Genomic DNA, 21,341 nt, shown 5'->3' with positions numbered 1-21,341 from the left:
GGACTCCCAGGTCTCCTGGCTCGGACTTCAGTGCCAATCGGAAGGGGCTAGGCAGGCAACCAGCACCGTCCCCGCAGCTCGGAAGGGCTGTTCCCACAGCACACCCGAGGCACCACAACCGCGCAAGATGGGGAAAGGGGTAAGTTATGTGCCTACCAACCCATATACCAATAGCAATCAGTAGGCAATGTCAGCTGCAGAACCAAGAATCCAAGGTTGTGATCCTGGGTATGTCATTTTATTTTTCTGTGTCTGCTTTCCTTCCTTTATCTACCAAAATTAGGCAAGATTAGAAACATAACCCTGGCAGCATTACGAGCTGTACACAAAGTAGACACAAACCAGGGCTCCATTGATAGGAACACACCAGGGCCAGAATGTCCTCGCAGGCACCAAAAAATCACTGAGGGTGAAGCAGGATTTCAAAGCTGCAAAAATCAACTGAACCTAACATTGTTTATTTATTTATGTGTGTTTTATTTATTTGAACATATATATAGCGCACAAAGCCCAGAGGTATCTAGGCGCTTATTTAAACCAATTTCCTCTGGAGTCAACTCATATGTGGGGACTTTCGCACAGATGTATTTGTAACATAATTCAAAGAGTTAAGGTGCCACCTGTCTGTGGGCAACTTGCCGTGGTATCTATAAATTCTGGTAAAAGCCTCCCATCATGCCATTCACCCAATATTGAAATTGGATGAAAGTAGCACTATTATTTAAGAAGCTTTCAAACAGCACACCTCTCCTGGTGAGCATTTCATAAATAGTGTGGTATTTATGTAACACATGGAAGACAGCCATAGCGTTATAAACATACACATAATGTTATTAAAATACATAGAAGCCTTTAAATCAGTTTCGTATTACTGGCTAGTTTGCGCATTTCTAGGGCTCTGTAATCAGTTATTATAGTCGTGGGTAAAATCACAATGGCTGCCGCTTGAGCCAGCACAAAGCACAATCCCGGATGTCACAACAGCACTTCATTTAACCCCACACCAACTCATCAAATTCCTTTCTTGTGCAATGGTTTTCGGTGGCATTTTACAGTCATAAATGGATAAGGAACTGTTTATGCTGGCCTGTTTATTTCTTGCATACCTGGAATTTAACAAAAGAGCAAGAATCTGTCTGTTTTCGCTTATTTTAAGAGCACAAAACGAAAAGCTTTTTTAGAGGAAAATCCTTAAACTATTTTTCTGCAGCACATCATATGCTCCACATTAGATTTTTCTATTTTAATCCCAAAAGATTCTTGGTTGATGATATGTATCAGCGGCGGGAAAATGTATTACATTAGATCAAGCAACACGCCAGGTATTAAAGGCTATGAGAGTGTGTTGCCATGTATTATACGGGATAAAATACCACCTACCCTAAATAAAAAGCAAATGAACTTCATATGTGGCCCTGTTCCTATGGGACTCCTCATGGACTTGCAATATCCTTAGAAAAGTATAGTAGGGGGTCATTTAGTCCATACATCATTGAAAACTTGCAACATAACTAGACACCTATGATAAAAACAACATCACAACTCAACTATACTAGCATTTTGAGTTACTGAGTGATCTTATGTGGCCAGCGCCATCACAGATTGTGACGAGCAAGCACCTAAACAGAACAGCTGCCACTTAAACACCTAATTGAAGACACTGGTGGCATTTGTATCACTAACGTTCCAGGCTCATGTTATCTGAAAAAGCGCGCTCTGATAATTCCTAGTCGCTGGCACATAGGGAACCATTTAGAATGGTGTGTCCATTTGGTTCACTGCTGGAGAAGTGATTATTATTCATGTGCTAAATATAATTGTTTGCAACACATTGCAGACGTGGAATAGGTCTTGCATCGGAGGGAGCAAGGGACCTAGTATTAAAGGGGTTGGCGCTCAATGGAACACATATGTCCAACTGCATATAAAACAACATTGCACGTATTTCAATGTAAAGGCCGTCTTGAGGCCAAGGGTTGTAGTGTGAGTAAAGGTGTATCTTGTATTGGGCTGGGCGTGCTCTACATTAGGAGAAAACCTACTGAGAGTTTGAACCTTAATGTTGGGGTTCCCAACGTTTGTAGACTCCACTCTTGTTTTACATAGCAATCTGAACTCTTTTTAAGCGGGGTTTTTCTCTCTATATATTGTATATATTTAGAAAAATTTTTGTGCTGGCTTGAAGTTTTTTTTGCAGCTTTTATAAGCGGTTGGGGAGGGAGGGTAGTATGGTGCTTCCATTCTTAAATTCTCTAGTGAAATATTGCTCACCTGTGAAGCTAGAAAACCTAGAATGATTTACAGGAGCGTGGACCGTATTTAACATCCACCCAACGGAGGGCTGAAAGATGCAACATTTTTGGGGACATGGAGACCTGAGCAGGAGTGGGTGGGACTGTGCACATTATTTTCTAGTCGCTCTGAGTTAGAGTTAGGACACTTCCTTTTTGGAGTTTTTTGCCAATTGTGTATTCATGTATCCTCCTTTGATTTATTTCCAGAAAGAGTATTTTGCTAGCTACTTTGGAAGCTGGGTAGTTTGGTTTGATTTCGTTTAAAGGGAAGAACGCTTAGGGGCGGGGACGGTTCCCTAAGCATCCATTTCTCATTTTAACTCATAACATTGCCCCCTGATCACCCTTTTGGGAATTAGTTTGAAACTGCCCAATCAAAGTACTTGTTTACCTAAGCGGAATGTTGGTAAGTGTTTTAGTAGAGTCATCAAATAGTGGAAGTTACATTTCCTGTAGAAGTTGGAATTAGTGTTATATGCCTCACCTTTCAATGGCCCACTATTTTAGTCTGCAGAACTGAAGGAACATTAGAAAAAGCCCAAGTGGTCACATACCGAAGAATATAGGCAAGGGTAAGGCGTTGGGGCCACGCAACGCAGTTAGTGCCACTCAGCAGGATGCACTAGGCGCATTGCCCGAAATGACATCATCAATGTCATGACTAAGGATCACATCATCAATTAAGTCATTTCTGAGACTATTGTGCGCACTTGACATGCCACGCAAGTAACACCACGAACATAGACCCCTCGCCCACATTGCAAAATAAACCTGATGCACTTGAAGTCTTGAAGATCTGTGAATCAGTGGTGTGGTTCGATTTGAAACCTCTGTCTTCTGAAGTCCTTGTGTGGAATGGATCCTCTATTGTGCAGACTATACACAACTGACGCACGACAGTTATGCACATCGGCAACAACCTTTGACATGATGAGAGTCCGTTTTCTAGTCCAAACTAAATTCATGATGTTCCAGAAAGTAGACATTGCGCCTCATCAGCTCTACTTTCAATTAAAATATATGCCAGGATAGCTGAGCCATGCATCGTGAGATTCTGAAACGTTTACATCATCAAAAGGATTTTAATAGTGACTATTTCTCTAAGAGATCATAAGATACTCTAATATGTCATTAAAAAGAGTTTCTGATGTTAGAGCAGCAGCTAAAAATCCTGACAGTCATGAATAGCAAAAAGGAAGACGCTTCAACGTCTCAGCCAAAGGGCAAGAGATTTAGCCAAAAACTCGCCTACCAAGCACTAAAATACAAGTACTATCATGTTTACTATCACTAATAATCATAATAATTGTTATAATAAACACATATTAGCAATGTGTTGTAAGATTGAAGACATGTGGAGACTGTTCAGTTCTCCCCTATAGCAAGAAACAGTTCCTAATATCTTGCCTGTGTAGTGCAGGATCAGCTCCTTCTCCTCCAGATAGCAAGAAGACGTGCCTAAGTATAGATCAGGGGCAACGTGCTCACCTTGGAAGCAAGATGACGTGGGATCCCCGGGATCTGGGTATTAAGCGCGTTATAAATAACCAATTCCAAATGAGCCCCCCCATGTGTGTGGAGATACCCTGCGCATATACAGATAGACTCATGACAAGCCTTCACTGCGAGATCATGGCATGCTGAGGGCTCACTTGAGGTGGAAAAGGCTTCTCAACATCTATGTGAGATCCTTACTCCTTATTGTAAGGCTTGTGTCCCAAACATCAGTCAATACACTGAGTACCATTGTGTTTGCTTATAGTAACCCCAGTCCTTTAGCCCTTTACATGTCTATGAAACAGCATTAATCTGTGCTAGCTTGCTTTATAAAACAAACAAGCTATCATTAGGTTAAGTTATTTGATGGTATGCTATGTTATAAAGCTTTTATGCTGCGCCCATCACCACCGTAGTGGTATTACAGAGTCGAGGCTTGCGCGGATAATGACGTACTTGTCTTTGGTGGAAAGGAAATGGGAAAAGGCAGGAGTAGGACTAGGATAGAAGCAAGCCAGTCATACAAATGGAAAGGTGCAAGATGGTGTAGGCGAAGGGTGTATGCTTGTGGTGTGAGGGGTTCATGTGCAATCATTGCTGTCGATTAGAAACCGTGTACCCCACCTGTGATGTCAAGCACGTTTTCTGTAAACCAGGAGGGTAGCCTGGAGGATCTAAGCCAACTAGTAAAAGTGCCAAAACCAAGAGTTGGCGTGTAAAGTTTATAGTAAGAAAGATTTCCTTCCATGATAACCCATGGTGGGAGATCCTGACACCGTCTACGCTACATATAATGGGAAAAATGTCCTCATACCATAAGATAGAGGCATCTTCCACTTCACATCTCCTAAGCAAGACTTCTAGCAGTGTGAGATCCTGAAACCCTCAGATGTCCCGTATTGAGTCAATATGCCCTAACAGCTACAGCCTGCGAAACTGGCATCCCCTGCCCTAACCACAGTAAGAACGTTTTGCCATTGGCCAAGCACTGCCCTGTGACATCCTGACATGCTGTACTCCTGCTAATGGTAAAACCGGGTCCCTAGCACCTTAGCATTGTGGTGTGAACTCTGACACTTACACCTCATGCAAATCACATTTGCACCTAAAGGGCCGCTTACACCTGTTAATATAAGCAGGATACTGTGTGCTTGACTCCCAGTGCCTTCTCAATAGGTCCTCTCTAGCGGACACACGTGTCAGTGTACTGTCTAAAGTTATATAATGCATCACCTTTGGTGTGTGCCTCTTAGAAATGTTTCATGTATTAAATTAAACTCTTTCAAATAAAGGCTATTATAAAGCTGAAATAATGAAGCATGGGGTTTCTGTAATTGTGGCTTTTAAGAATGATTACGAGTAAAAACATGGTGTGCCAAACAGGGGTGTTGCTAGGTCTGGAAAAGATCAGGGGCTAAGCTAATGTCGGGAACGGCGCGAGTCTGGGCTAGCCCATAGCCTTTTGGTTGTAGCCCCGAGCTTTTATCCGGGGCTACAACCAAAAGACCCGGGGCTATAGCCCCTCAGGCCCCCCCCTAGCAACGTCTCTGGTGCCAAAAATGTTGGCCCAAACTTGGTCAGTTAGTAGGCGCAACAGAAACGCTCCAGATGGATTCATGTGTACAGCGCTTGCTATAGCCTGTCTGCATCTGGGCTTCACATTAAAGCATGAACACTTTGAAACCTTTACTTACCAAAGTAATAAGGTGAAGAAGTCTGGCTCCCAAAAAGACTGTGTGATGCTCCCAGATTTGTCAAGATCCTGTGAAGCGTCTTCCCTAAGTACTCCATAGTGTGAAACCGCAGCACAAATACTCAGACAGGGGGGTGCAGATTATTAAACTTCTACAGGAGAATGCTGTCTAATCCAAAAGGCACATTTTCAAATCTCCCTCATGCTTTTATGCTCCTAATGTTGATATAATGAGCACCAAAGCTTTTGGATGAACACAGCTATGTAATTCACCTAGAAATGTCGGGGCGCGTAGTGTGTGCCACAGAGCAAAAGCCACTTGCATGAGCGCTATCAGCCAGAGAGGAAAGGCAGTGCCAGCCAGGTCCAGATCGCTTAGCACTGTGTTCTGAGAGATCACACAGTGGGGGTACCCAAATACACTGTGCCTGCTTTTTCCGTTTCAGTACTGTGCACCCGTTCTTAATGCTGTTCTCATCCCTCTAGGACACTTATGAGCTCTACTCTGTAGAGATGGAGAAGCAATACGATGGAGACATGGATGTCAAAATCAAGAAGAAACAGAAAGGAGGGAAGAAGAAAGAGAAGCTGGAAAGCATGAAGAAGGAGATGGACATTGTAAGGAATGGGGGAAGCGGAGGACGGGTGGCAGGGAGGCATTAGAGATGGTGTAGAGGGCCACTTCCAGGACAGAGGGATGTCCGTGATGCAGTATGTTTGGAAGAAGCAGAACAGGTGACATGAAGTGGAGAAATAGGGCTACGAGATATTAACGTTTTGGGAAGTGGCGAATGGGATGCTTTTGGGGAAAATAGGGCAGGAGCCGCAAGGAGAGACAGCTTGACCTTTAGGTTCTATAGGTTCTTTATCATGAGGGGCTCGGGTTGCAGGAGAAATAATTAAAGGAATTGATGATTGCAAAAAAGGACTGGGCTGGGGACCAACTAGATTAGAGGAAATATTCTGCTGTGTTGGAGGAACTAGAGGATCGGGTTGGTCATTTTTGTGTAACCCTCTGATAATGCACACTTCAAGTGGTGCCCAATGAATTTTAACATTGTATTAAATAAACCGACTTGTGATTTATGGTTCTACGAGATAATTATTTTGGGCTTGCCTAGTCTATGATACAGTTAATCCAATAGTGGAGAGAGGAGGAAGGGATCTTGTGTTTATTGATCTGTATTTCTGCAAATAGATTGATAGAATAAGTCCTATAATTCAGATGGAAAAGTACCAGTACGTAATATTATTTCTTCATTGCAGAATGACCATGAACTGTCAGTGGAGGAGCTGGAATTGAAATATCAAACGAGTGTCAAGAAGGTGAGTTTTCCATATGAGAGGATGGAGTTGAGTTTTGAGAGGAGAGGCGCTGTACCTGTGTGGAGGAAGTGTAAAGGTAATAAATTCTGGCATTAATAGGTATGGCTCAAAGCCTAAAATGCGAAGGATGGGAAAGAGAAGTTTTAGTTAGTAGAAGAGAAACAAAGATAGGACAGAAAGAACATCAAACGAATAGGGAATTTAGAGGCCAAAAAGTATAGTATAAAAAGACAATAAAGAGGCAACTGGGGCATGAGGAAAGTTGGGAAGAATGGCGTCTTTAACTATGGGGGAATAGGTACTCATCTTAGATCCAATGTGATTATATTTCTTCTGACCTTCTCCTAAACATGCACATCTTCAGAATACATCATGGCCTGAAAGGGGCATATTTCCATTATGAGGTCACCAAATCTGAAACTGTTTTCCAGTATTGTCGTGATCACCCCTAGATACATGGCCGGTAGGGCCTACCAGTCCAAGCCTAGGCAGGCCTGACAAGGGGCTGATAGCTATTCACACACAGGATTCAGGTGGGGTGCAAATATGTATATTTTTTTATGGGCGATGGGCTACGCGAATATTGCACAAGCCCAATCTCCTTTAAAAAAAACCAAGATGGTCGCCGCCATAGCAAAAGGCACTTGGCTTGGTCCCTTTTCTATTTCCATAAGCAGGTGGTACACAGTGTATTCTCACCCACCTTTCCAGCCACCTGATTGGCTAAGTACAACATTGTCAATAATTAATGTGGGTGTGTGTTTAAAGAGCATGTTGCTGACCATAATATATTACAATAAGTGAAGAAAAGGAAATGGGAAAGATAATGTTATATAAATAGACAACAAGAAATATAATATATGGAAAAAGAATATAATATAACAAATTAATGTTCCAAACTCGTTACTCCTGAGCAGTAGAGACCACCATATGAAGCTGTTTACTTGCTCTTTTTCCTCTTTCTAATTTTAGGGGCTGAAGGGAAGCTGGGCAGCTGAAGTGCTCCTGAGAGATGGTCCAAATGAACTGAAGCCTCCAAAGGGAACTCCAGAATATGTGAAGTTTGCCAGACAGCTGGCCGGGGGTCTGCAGTGTTTGATGTGGGTAGCAGCCGTGATCTGCATTATCGCTTTTGCCATCCAGTTATCTCAGGGAGATCTCACCAGTGAGGACAATGTAAGTCGCAGCCCAGACAATTGTTTGTGACTATGCGGTTAGACGCGCCTGCGAATGACTTTTCAATGCTTTGAAAAATACAATCACAAATACCCCTCTTGAAACATGCAAACAATGTCCCTTACATCAGGAGCAGTCATTAAGGCACATCCATGTAACCTATCAAAGAATCACCTTATAGTCCAACACCACTGTATAGTACATATGTAAACGTTTACCTCAAGAAAAATGATATTATATTCAGACATTTCAAATGCATTCATGTGAAAAAAGCACCTAATGCCACGAACTAAACCAGTCAAATTAAACAGAAAACAAATCCATTTATAGTGAATAGTGTCCCATTTATAACAGCACAAATTATATTATTTTATTTTCTATTAGTTTGAGGTCTACAGTTGGTTTACAAACAACACACACACTACAATAATATACCCTTATACACTGAATGTGGGGATAATGAGCCACTTCGCTTCGGGCTATAAATTGGGAAAAGGTTATTCTCCAAAGAGACCCTTCCAGGGTTTATTTGGCTATTTGCACATACTGCTAGATATAGTAAACGGTTTGGAATAGTGGTTGTGAAGTAAATCATGTTAGTTTAAGAATGATTAAAGTGCACAAAATATGTTAATAAATTGAATGTGGTTTCTTTTAGTACCATTTAAAGAACCTGTTTGTCTTCATAATGTAAACATTCTAATGTTAAACTTGGTTGACCTGAAACGGCTTTACTATGAGCTTTCCATGGGTGCAATGTGAAAGTGTGTGTTTTTTTTCGTTACAGATTTGAAAGAATTGTTAGATGTTTTGGCTTTCACTTTGTTCTGTTAAATTAGGTTGGAGTGTCTGGTTGAAAGACATCTTGAGAGTGAATTCCATTGCTTTTTCTTGAACTCAGCAACATGCTTTCTGTTATTTCCCTCACTCTCTCTGAAGTCAGACTGTCTGGAATGCAATTAATACTAGTAGTCCTTGACTTGATTTGAACATTCTGATTGGCTGAGTGGAGATGATATACCTCCTTAACCTTTTGTGGTAACGTGGGACTAGGGAAGACTGTACTCTCAAGAGGGGTGAGAATGTGATTCAGTAGAAAAACAAACAGCAGTAGTACAATATTCCAAAATGAAGGGAATGTCCAATCAAGGTTCTAAAAATATATATACGTTAATTAAACCCACCATCTGCAATAATAACTAAATAGAAAAATACTACACAAAGCCCACCCCTGAGGAAAGAACATGGAATAAGCAAAGATAGCAAGAAGCGGCACTCTGGGTAATGAATCAGGGGTGAAAGTTCTTTTAAAGGATATGTTCTCAGTTTCAAAAGGGAATTAAATTGTCCGACCAGTCTCTAGGGTCCAAAGATGGACCAAGGGGGCAGTTAATAGTCAGTAATAAAATTGTGTGGTTCTTGATGGCTCAGTAGTTGAGCTAAAGTTTGTTGTGTTTCAAATAAGTGCAGATCATGAGGACCACCAGGGACAGTTCAACAGTCAATTTGACAGCCAAGAGCCTGTTGGCTGGATATGCAGTTTGAGGTAGGTGTCCCTATAAGGCATCAAGGGCTGTAGTTCGAGGAGGCCACCAGAGTCGGTATGACTGCAGTGAATGTGCTGGTGCTTCGTAGGGTGGCCCCAAGCGGCTCAAGTAAAGTGAGTACCATGAGGCCTGCATATGTCCATTCAACAGTCGGTTTGTTGGCAAAGATGCTGGTTACTGAATGCGCAGTTCAAGCCGGGTGGATCAGGTGTGGCATTCGAAGGTCAAGGTTTGAAAGACCTCCCTGGGTCTGGTGGACTGTCAATGAACATCAGCAATGAAGGTGCTGGCAGTTCAAAGAGGCGGTTCAAAGGAAGTGGATGCAATGGTGAGCTTCAGGATCAGGCCAGGGCAATAAAGAACTCAGCTGGCATGATGCAACAGCAAACGGGTTCGAGAGTGCAGAACAGTAGTTCGAAGATTGGTCGAGTGCCAAAAGCTGCACCATCAGCTCTTGTTAGTTGAACTGGGTTGAACAAGCTTGAATCACGGTTTGAATTGATTCAATGAGAAAAACACATGGATCCTGGATTTCTTGACTGTCAGGTTGTTGTGAATCGCAATCCAGGGATTCAATGAACAGATTAGTCCTTCTTCTAGGGCTCCCAGATACAGGGGATATCCTGTGGATCCTCTGGGGGTGGGTGTAACCTGCTCTCACAAAATAACAAAGTGAGGGAATACACAAGGCTACAGTCTGAATGACAGCAGTAAGCACAGGTAGGCTGGGAAACACATAATGCTTTCACAGCTCAGTTGGGCTAACAGGGCTGGCATATGTGTGATTTAAAATGTATGTGGCTTGGACAATTTTGAGAGGTGTTAGCCATCATGCCACAAACTCAGGTATGGCTTCTATTTAATATTTAACATGCCACCAGGATAGCATTTTCATAGATATGTCATTTTTGGGACAGGGTTCACATCTTAAATTCAGCCCCTGTGCTGCAGCGATTTATTTGCCTGTCACTGTAGCTGTCAAATGGGCTCCTGTGCCCTCTGAAATTGCACTGTGCGACTGGAGAGCAGGCTTACTGATGCAGCAGGGCACAGTTATACACAATGCTTTTGACATGGAGCTTATAAAAGGGGAATCAGATTAGCGGATTTCCCTTCCTGAGATGGAGTTACCCGCAACATGTTATTAATTTAATAAAAATCAGAAAAGTCAGGGCTTCTACGCCTTCACCAGATTGCAATATGTCACAAACATAACTGATCTACTTCAATTTAAAGTTTTGTTTCTTAGTCATCAACATTAACAGTCCATATACACATAATTTGTTAAAAATGTCGTCTGCATTACAGTCCAGATCCTCATTATATAGTAAACATGTCACCAGTATCTGCAATCATTAAGAGTCCCATGTTTTATTCTAGAGAGGAATAGTTCTCTTCCTGAACCACAATGGTCCTGTTGGTTTGACTCAAATCACAGTTTGAATCAGTTTGAATCAGTTCAATGACAAAAACACAGGGATTCTGGTTGTCTTGACTCTCAGGAAGCTGTGAATCCCAATCCAGGGATTCAAGGAGCAGATTAGTTCTTGTTCTTGGGCTCTCTGACACCGACTAGCACACAACACAGGCATCCTTCAACACAGTGCAGTGCTGGATAATGTTGTGGCTGGCAGAGAGGAGCCTTTTGCACCAGGAAATTGTCTTGGTCTTACGGGGCAGTGTTACATTGCATTATACATAGCTTTATCAATCCAATACTCGCAGTTCTGCTGTCCACTGTCTGTGCTCACTGTGTTCTGAACTTATTGTAAACTAGGGCTTGCCGCCTTCTCCCTGTCCGCTTGCGCTTGTCCTATCTTCCCCCACCCCCTCCCTTCTATTCCATGGTGCTCTCTATCTCACTGATCTTTTCTAACTGCTTCTCCATTGACTATCCTGCTCTCCTCACCAAATCTGGTAGGAAAAAGTTTAAAAAGGACATCCTGGTCTCCAACCCTGGTCTCCCTATCGCTGACACCTACACCAGTGCCTCTGAGGAAACTCTCACTGACATCCTCTTTTTCGTGCCTTCACCTGACCTATGGACCCTTCATAAGGTCTCTTTGCTCTCTCCTCTTCTCCCATTAATGGTGGCACCCGCTGGGATGTCCTCCTGGCCTCCTTCCACTCCTCTAAGGCCATCATTAATGTCTACGCTAATGGAACCGTCTTGGTCCAAGGCCCTCAGGCCAACCTTTACCTCTTTGATAGATGCTTCCCGCGCCTCATCAACTTCCTTTCCTCTCCTGCTGTCCCCCCTCCTTTATCCTCGGCTACCTTGCCTCTCCCCTCTCTCCCTGCCCCCTCTCTCTTTCCCTCTTCACCTCCGCAGGGCATACCTCTGATCTGTACCCCTCCCCGGAAGTCCTTCAAAGATGGCAACCTTCTCCACATTGCCACTCTCAACTCTCGCTCTGCTGTCAAACATTCCTCTGATATCTGCCGTCTTCTAGAGGAACTGGACCTTGATGTGTTCGGTCTCACTGAGACATGGTTCCTGGCCAGTTCTGTCACCAGCTTTGACACACTCTTACCAGACGGCTACAAGATCCTCTCCGTGGCCAGGCCTAACCGTGCTGGGGGTGGTGTGACCCTCATCTTCCCTGAGTGGATTCCTGCCACTGTTACTCCCATGCAGATCTACTCCTCTTTTGAATGTCTTGTCTGCCGACTCTCTCTCTCTCCTAGCCATTCCCTTACTGTGGCTACTATCTATCAGCCACCTGGTCAAATCTCCTCCTTCCTCTCTGAGTGGGCGGACCTCTCCTCCTCACTCCTATCCTCAACCACTCAACTCCTCCTTCTTGGAGACTTCAACATCCACCTGGATGCCTCCTGTCCCCCCTCTGGACTCTTCCTTGACCTCTGCGACTCTCTCTCACTATCTATCCTCCCCTCTGGGTCGACCCATTCTGCAGGGCACACTCTTGATGCTCTGATCTCCTCTGACCTTCCCCTCTCTGTCCCTTTCTCCACTCCTCTCTCCTGGAGTGACCACTTTCTCCTATCCTCCCGCCTCACCCTCCCTACCCCACAGGCAAAGCCACCCTCATCACTGCCACCTTCCTTCTTGGTCATCCGACCCATGAAGCGCGTGTCAGTTGAGGCTTTTGCTGCCACCTTCTTGCCCCCTCCTCTCCCTTCGGCTGACTCCCACCCTGACACAGCCATCTCCCCTCTCCACTCTGCTATATCTGATACTCTTGATATCCTTGCCCCTGTCATGAGAATCCGCCTGAAGCCCAAAGCCAAATGTAACTCCTGGTATGACTCGGATCTCGTCACCCTTAAACGCAAGTGCAGGGTGGCAGAGAGGAAATGGCGTGCTTCATGTGCATCCTCTGACAAACTGGCCTGTCGCCTGCTCCAAAGGCAATACCGGCTCTCCGTTCTCTCCAAGAAGAGAGCCCTCATCCAAGCCCCATCTCTGCGGCATCTAACAATTCAGCCGAACTCTTTAAAATCTGCGAGGAAATGGCCAACCCTGCCACAGTCTCTACCTCTCCTGTCCCCTCCCAGGCCCTCTGCACGGCCCTGGCCTCTCATTTCATCTCTAAAACTCAGGACATCCTGTCCTCACTCTCATCCTATCCCCTCCCCCCCCCTCTATTCCCTGCTCTCCCTCTGGCCCTTCTGAAGCCACACCTCCTCTCCCCTTCTCTGCCTTTCCCCTTTTTTTCTGCTGACGAGGTTTCGAGACAAGTCCGATCTATGAAAGTCTCGTCAAAACAGGTCCACCCCTGTTCCTCCAAAACCATCAAGGACCACATCGACTCCTTGGCCGCTGCCCTTGCCGACTTCTGCAATCACTCTTTCGCCTCTGGAGTCTTCCCATCCCCTCTCAAGCCCTCCCTTGTGCACCTCCTTCTTAAGAAACCCTCTTCCGACCCCTCCTGCCCAGCCAACTACCGTCCTATCTCTATCACTCCCTTCCTGGGCAAGCTCCTGGAGAAACTGGCCATCTCCCAGCTTAATCTCCATGCTGAATCTGTTGGCAGTCTTCATGACCATCAGTCTGGCTTCAGAGCCACCAGAAGCACCGAAACTGCTCTCCTGAACATCCGTGAGGACCTGCTCTCCAACCTTGATTCTAACATTCCTTGTGTTCTCATTTTGCTTGATCTCTCTTCTGCCTTTGATACTGTCAACCATACCATCCTGCTCAACCGTCTCCGTGATAACCTGGGAATCACTGGTCAGGCTCTGGCGTGGCTGTCCTCTTTCCTCTCTAATCAACCCTCCCAGGTCCAACTGGGGTCTTTCCTTCCTGACATCTTTTTCTCTACCTGTGGTGTCCCCCAGGGTTCTAACCTCTCCCCCTGGCTTCTCAACCAGTATCTGGCACTTCTCGCCCACCGCATTGCCGCTCTCTGCCCCTACTTTCAGTGCTATGCGGATGATACCCAGCTCATTTTCAGGCTACCCTCGGCCTCCTCTTCTCCTTCCCTCATCTCTGACTGTCTTTCTGCTATCCAGGAATGGTGTGCCACCAATGACCTCTGCCTTAATGCCAGTAAGACTGAGATCCCACTCATCGGCACACCCACTACCTCCTTCCCTGCAGCTCTCTGGCCGGCCTCTCTTGGCCATCTTCCTGCTCCTACCTGCAAGGCAAAAAACCTTGGGGTCATCTTCGATTCCACACTCTCCTTCTCTCCTCACATATCTGACGTCTCTAAGAAGTCACACTACCAGCTACACCTCCTCAGAGGTATCCTTCCCTTCCTCTCCTTCCCCCAGAAGCTCACTGTCTCTAGAGCCCTGGTTCTCTTGAAGCTGGACTACTGTAACAGCCTCTATCTAAATCTTCCTGCCTCTACTCTCCGCCCTTTGCAACTCATCCAGAACAGAACTGCGAGACTTGTCCTTGGCCTCAAGCCCATGGACCGTATCTCTCCAGGACTGAAATCGCTACACTGGCTCCCAGTGGCTGCGAGGATCAAGTTCAAAACCCTCTGCATTGTCCACAAGGCCTTCTGGGGCCTTGGGCCAAAATACCTTCAACTCCCTCTTCCTAAATATCTTCCTTCTCAAGCTCTTCGCTCATCCGCCTCCAACTCCCTCAGGGTCAGCCGCTTTTTCCAAACAACAAGTTGGTGGCAGATCTCTCTCCGCTGCAGGGGCCTCTCTCTGGAACAGCCTTCCTGCCTCCCTGAAACTTGAGGAGAACCATCTCCGGTTCCAGAAGCACCTCAAAACCTTCCTCTTTGCCTCTGCTTTCTCTCCACCTCTCCCCTGCTAAAGTTACTAAACTGCACTGAATCTGCAACTGGGCCACTCACCTTCTCGGTCCTTGGCCCAGCCACTCTCCCCTGCACTGCCTCCCTGGCACCCCCTGCACTACGGGACTGTGTCTGTATCCCTACAGACCCTCCTTCCCAGCACTTATCTGCACTTACTCGCACTGCCACTAGCTGGCCCTTGTTACTTTCCTGTATGCTATTACCCTGTACTGCACTCTCCCCTCTCCCTTTCCCCTTGCACTTCTCCCTTTCCCCTCCTCCCTTGCACTTGCGCGATCTGAATGACACCTGGCCTAGTAGGATCATTGTATGTCTCCCCTTGTTTTTCCCCCCCCTGCCTCGTCGCGCCTTGAAACACTTGTGTATAGGCGCGTTATAAATACCATATCATATCATATCATATCAGATCTCTAAGCTGCAAGACAACTATATACGTCTCGTCACCTCTATTCCTGATCATCAGTACAGTATGGTCTGAAAGCTTTGTGGTTGGAGCATTGGGGTATGTTCAACAAATGCTTTGCTCACGTGGCTCTGAAGTGGGTGTGAGCGTTCAGCGATGGCTACTGGTTGGCGCTGTGGCATATGTGACTTATTGACCTATTCAAATTTCAGGTGGAAGGGTTGTTTTTCAAGTCTTTTTAAACAAAGCTTAACTTTGCTGGTGTTTGCGGAACATATTCCAATCCTCCAACCACAAAGCTGTCAGACGATACTGTACTGATTATCTCTAATACGGGTATACAGTTGTCTGCAGTTTTGAGAGCTGCCTATCTTGGGTTTCTCAAGCAATGTATAAAATAGCACTTCCCTATAAGAAAAAGACAATTATCTGGAGCAAAAAGCTCAGGTGTGAATTTTTCTCTGAGGCAACCAGGAAAGTCATTCTTCATCAATAGGAATGGCCTATCGTGTGCCCTTTCTTGCCCTTACTCTTCCCCGACCCCTTGCACCCAAAGCCATTAGCTTCCAAAATAGAAAACAATTAAGATTCTAACAAATCCTATCAAACATCACTTTGAATGAGAATCCCATGAGCCACTATAAAGCACAACACAATTCTCTTCATTGCTAGAGATGCATGTGAGGCCCTCGAAGCCCAGCACAATATTGTAACAGCCTGAGCCATGCACTTTGCCCTTCAGGACCTAAGCAGTAACTCAGTTCACCTTTGGTTCCCCAGGTGGGCAATTGACACGTTTTAGAACGGCAACCTTCTGCGTTCCGCACACATTGTACTATTGACAACTTCAACGGGCATGACATTATGAGACATGCCAAGATGTGACGTCTTCTTTCTCTCCTCGCAGTTGTACCTGGCCGTCACTTTAATTACAGTTGTGGTGGTAACAGGCTGCTTTGGGTATTACCAAGAGTTCAAAAGCACCAACATCATCGCCAGCTTCAAGAATCTTGTTCCTCAGGTAAGAAAAAAGTAAATAAGCCATAACCTATGCTTTCTATAGCTTGTACGTGAAATCCTGGATCTTTTGATGATGCCCTCTGTGTTTTCCTCAAAGTTCCAGAAAAAGTTAAAATGTCCTTACAATGGATCACTGGGAGCCATGAGATCCACTTTTAATGCTCAGTAGAGGTCCAGTGGTCTCCTTACAATGGCCAGTTGAAATGTGGGGGTCTCTTCACAATCCACAGCTCAGATAAGGGGTCTACTTATCATATGAAAGCACGTTTTTCCCAGGTGTTCAATAAAACCAAGATGCTGATTAGTGGATGGTGTAGCCCATTTGCCTATCCTGCGGGCAATGATGTCTGAAGGTAGAATGTGGATGGATGCTGTGTGCATGCAAGGCTCATAGAATCTTGAGTGTGCAGGATTTCAATGAACGTTCTATGTGTGAGCAGTTGGGGGCTGAAACTGAATGGATGAAAGTTGCTCTATGCCTTGCAGCATGTTTGTGTCCAGTGCCCAGTGTTCCCCCACCTCTGGGAAACAAAAGGTTAGATGCATTGTTTAGTCGTGGAATATTTTCATGAATCATTGTACTGCCGTGTATATGTTGTGGCCCAGAAGTACAAGGTATGGGATGGCACCGCCTGTTTTCTTTGCATTTGAGGAAAAGTGCATGAAAACCAGAGTCATCACTGTGGTTCTGCGTGTCACCCATTTGCAGTTACGGCAGTAGAACATTCCTGTAAGTGAGGTTCGCATACTTCAAACGATTCTCCATTAAAATGGTAAATGCATTTGCAACCTGGGTTGCCGAGTATGAAACGTTGCACTATGTAGAGTGTGTAGTGCAAACAGTATGCAATATTTCAGAGCTTCATTAGTGCAGTGTGTTTTGGTCGGCGCACTCCATGAGTGTGGTGCCATGGTAAAGATGAGTGGTGACGTATTGTCGAGTACATAGTATGCGCACATGTTTTGATGTATTGTGGGTGGTAGTGCACTGTGCTTCAGCAGTGTGCATGTATTCGTTATTGAAGTGCATGTGCAGTTTTGCTGAGTGCATGTTGAGATCTTGCAGTTGAACACGCCTTTGTTGCAGGGAATATGTGGAACATGAATCGCTTGCACCGTGGTGAAGTGGGTGCACATCTGTGGTTAGAGTATCTTTGGTTTGCCCTTTTGGATGGGTGTAAGGTGTTTTAGTGCGCAGCAGGATAGAGATCCGATGATTAGGGTTTCTCTGGGTTTGCAGAACGTGGTTGTGCTCCAGTGCAGCAGTCTTGGACATGTGGAGTTTTTTGTTGCAGTTCAGGACACACATGGAACCTAACTGTGTGAGTGACTCTTAGAGAGTCATTTTACCTAGGTCTCTTCTTATGTTCTTTCCTATTTGTGAGAAAGCATGGGCTGGACACTGAGATACTTGCCTGATCAAGAATTCGCTACCAAGGAGGTTGTCCTCTAGTTCACACTTTGAGTGTAAGCATGGCCAGGCAGCTGCACCCAATCTTTGTTTCCCCAGTGTCTGGCGGGCAATGTATGATACATGTTGCCCTACACATGAATGAATATGCAAGGAGCATATCTCGTCATCAACAGGAGCTGCACGCTTGCTTTTTCCTTGCACTTCTGTTCTGTGGGAAGATTGGCTGCTTTCTTTCTCCCTCCAGGCAAGACAAGATGTACCGTTTGTGATTCCTTGAGTGAATTATTGGCGAGGGTGGGAGGAATGTTGAGGGTGTCACTGCATGGTGTAGTGGGTGACTGTGCAGGGGAAGAAGTGATGTAGTTCCCTGTCTGCCTGTGCTGCTGGCTATGATGTATGAAGCTGCTGAATGGGGTGTGCATGCAAGGCTCAGAGAATGTTGAGTGTCTGGGGTTTCAACCTGGATGAATGAGGCGGCCGGTGGATCTCATCCTCAATGTACTGAACTGTTCAACTGAAAATAAAGCCTTTCATCATTTGTAGCTGAACTTCTCCTTCATCTCTATGTTACTATCACTTTGGAAGCAGTGGCGGGGCAAGCTGTCTCCAACCTCAGAACCCTGTCACCTTAAAGTTACCCAGTCAGAATGCCACTCTAAACAATGCTACCTCTGTCTACTCCTCAATGCCCGTTTCCCATTTAGTACTTGTGGGCAGGCTATGTCAGCACAAACCTACAATTCTTTAATGTCTGCTCTGCGCCCATCAGAGGCTGTGATGGATGCATCCAAGGGAGAAGCTTCCGTCCCAGCTCCAGTCCAAGCAAACCCTGTGCTGTTTTGAATAGTTCTAGGCTCCACCCAGTAGAAAGGCGGGGAGAAACCGATGAGAAGCCTATGCAAGGCAGAGCACTCAGACCATTCACTTCTGGCCTGAGGAGGCTGGAGGTGGCTCGATAATGTGATGCACTTAAATTGTTAGGGCACATGGTATTTATGGGTGTGGGTGGGTGACTATATAGTCTCATTTACAAAAGGATGGCTGGAAGTGGAAAGTTCTGTTAATGTATTTATATTGTATTGTATTTGACAGCTCTTAGTTGGGAAATAACTCATTTCATATTGGCAGGGAAGGGGAGATGGAGTCATGGAGGCGTTGAGGATAAAGAAGAGGGCCAGCGGGATTATCGGGATGCAATAACAATTACTAGGAGAGGAAGGTCAGAGTGTACATTCCTGCTATTAGTGAGTCAGAGAGTCCAAATGGTGTGTAGTCAGGCAGAAACACTTGAGCTTTTGGAAACAGTCCCTCAGGGAGGGTGCAAACTTGCCAACATGACCCATTCCAATCTGTAGGTGCTTAGTACTGTATTTTTCTTTGCATTCTGTAGTTCCACTTTACCAATTATAAAACTCGGACTACAATGCAAAGAAAAATCAGGACTAGATTAGCACCTACCAATTGGAACAGGCCATGATCGCAAGTAGGAGGGTGGGTCAAAGGTGACATCCCCAAAATTCCACTTGACAGGTTTTATGAATTGCTTGGATGGTGGGTGTCTTTAACACCATGGGCCTCATTAGGACCCTGACGCTATGGGTTTAACGGCGCTGTTAAAGGTGCCGGCACCGTTAAATCCACACTGCCCTATTACGAGGTTCCCTCGCGGGACCCGCTCTGGACATCTGGTCCTCCAAGGTCTGAATTGCCCGGTATTTCCCCACTCAAGGAACCCGGACCTGGACCCGAGTTTGGAGGCAGCCATGCCCTTTTTCAGGGCATGGCTGCCTCCAAACTCCTAATGAGGCCCCATGTCCCTGGAATTCCAATTCGAGGGCCTTCAATTGTTAAAGGTTTTTCCCTGTTAGGGCTATCTCTCAGTATTTTATATGCAGATTACCTATTGAGTATGATCAAAGGTGTATTGAAGGACGGTAAATGATCAATCTTTTGAAGTATTTTAGACAAATCTTACGAGGTGTCTTCTGGGTTAGGAAGAAGGCATTCAGGTTAAGCATTTGTTCATGGGGAAGTCAACACAATGTTTTTATTGTTGATGGAATGTAGTCTCTTAGTTGTAGGCCTTCATCAATTGTGCTGCTTGATTTGATCTATTTCTTATAAAGAGCTACACATCCTCAGGCCCCAGAGAGCTACACAGAACAACAATTTAAAAATGTAACAATTATCAAAAACAAAGAAACATAAAAGAGCATTAAAGCTGGCAAACTCAAGCATGATCCCGGTAAAATTCATTCGGGCAAGCAACTGGATCTCAAGCTAGTCAAACTACAAGTCCTAGATTCGAGGAACCCTGGGAAAATATTGACACAAACTTTAAAAAAAAGGCACATTACTTTTTTTTTAAATGTCTTTTATATAACACATTTTATTGGTTTTCATGTTATTCATTACATACCACAACATTGGACTCTTAGGGAGTTATACAACATCAACATTCAAAGATGATTGGATCCAAGAAGCCCCACACAGTACACACAAAATAGTACTTAAGCAGCATCTTCCCGTTTCTTGGTTGACACATTAAGCAGGTTTGGCAGCCTATTGAGCATCTTCCCATTTATGCCGGACTTTCTCGGCTTTCTGCGGACATCCTCTGGCTCTATATACCCTTTGCTCCATTGCTATACATATATTTACATCTGCAACCCATAGGTCAACTTGCAGTGTTACATCAGATCCCCACAATGTCGCTATGTTCCTCTTAAAGCTGTAGTAGTTGAAAAAACATTTTTTTCATACTGCGTCAATGTCCCCTCTTCTTCCATTCCTAATAACAGCAGTTTGGGTTCTCTAGGGATTACATGTCCCAGGACTCTCGTGAGCTTGTCACAGCATTGCTGCCAATACTGTTGAATATGCAGGCAGTCCCATAGTATGGGGAAGAAGGTCCCTTCCTCGTTTGGCAGTGCAGGCTGTTCTGGTCTGCAATCTTGCCCCAGCAGTAAAGAGCCACTCTAGGATAGTATATTCTATGTAATATATTTAGCTGAATGAGCCACAGCCTGGATGATATGGCTGTTTCCCAGAGGTGCATCAGCATCATGACCCAGTCTTCTGGTAGGATGGTGCCCACATCCCTCTCCCATTTAGCTTTCAAGCTTTGTAATTCAGGTGTAGCAAAGGAGGTTATAGCACTATACATGACAGAGGTGATTTTAGTATCAATCTGGTCTAAAACTATGTTTCTCTCCATGGGGGTGCATTCTGGCATGTTAGACAGAGCCGGAAGATGATTTTGTAGTGCGTGTTGAAGTTGTGTAAAATGATAATTTTCGGTTTCAGGAATATTAAACTTCGTTACTAGATTTTCGAACAGCACCAATTTACCCTCTGTAATTACACCCCCCCACTTTCGTTATCCCCAATGACACCCAGCACGGCCATCTAGGGAGTTTGCTTACTTCAGGGAGATTCCCATTTCCCCACAGGGGTTATATAGGGGTAATTGTCCTATCCCATCCGATCAATTTATGGGTCTCAGCCCAGATTATTGTTACCTGAGACAACATTTTCCTAGGGGTTACAGTATTTATTTTTTGGTAAAGATACTCTAGCGGGGGCGGCCTGGTCTCATAGCAATCTCTGCCTTCACATGTGGTAGCGATGTGTCACCGTACAAAGTTTACCACTGTCAAATAAAAATAAAAAAATAAGGCAGATTACTAATTCCACACCAAGCCAGTACACAATCCCTGTTCTTCTGG

General features: G+C 44.9%; 1 protein-coding gene across 1 annotated transcript in view; it reads left to right on the top strand.

Annotated features, from left to right (window-relative positions):
• Window positions 1-21,341, top strand: part of ATP4A (ATPase H+/K+ transporting subunit alpha) — a 126,497-nt gene that overhangs the window by 3,940 nt on the left and 101,216 nt on the right. Inside the window, exons 2-5 of the mRNA XM_069640948.1 lie at window positions 5,971-6,102; window positions 6,751-6,810; window positions 7,783-7,986; window positions 16,087-16,200. Of these exons, the coding sequence (XP_069497049.1) occupies window positions 5,971-6,102; window positions 6,751-6,810; window positions 7,783-7,986; window positions 16,087-16,200 (510 nt within the window). The remainder of the gene's footprint in view (window positions 1-5,970; window positions 6,103-6,750; window positions 6,811-7,782; window positions 7,987-16,086; window positions 16,201-21,341) is intronic.

Source organism: Ambystoma mexicanum, chromosome 1p (genome assembly GCF_040938575.1).
Source record: "Ambystoma mexicanum isolate Mex_15411 chromosome 1p, UKY_AmexF1_1, whole genome shotgun sequence".
Classification (NCBI taxonomy): domain Eukaryota; kingdom Metazoa; phylum Chordata; class Amphibia; order Caudata; family Ambystomatidae; genus Ambystoma; species Ambystoma mexicanum.
The sequence above is the reverse complement of the archived record's forward strand: the minus strand, read 5'-3'. Positions and strand labels throughout refer to the sequence as shown.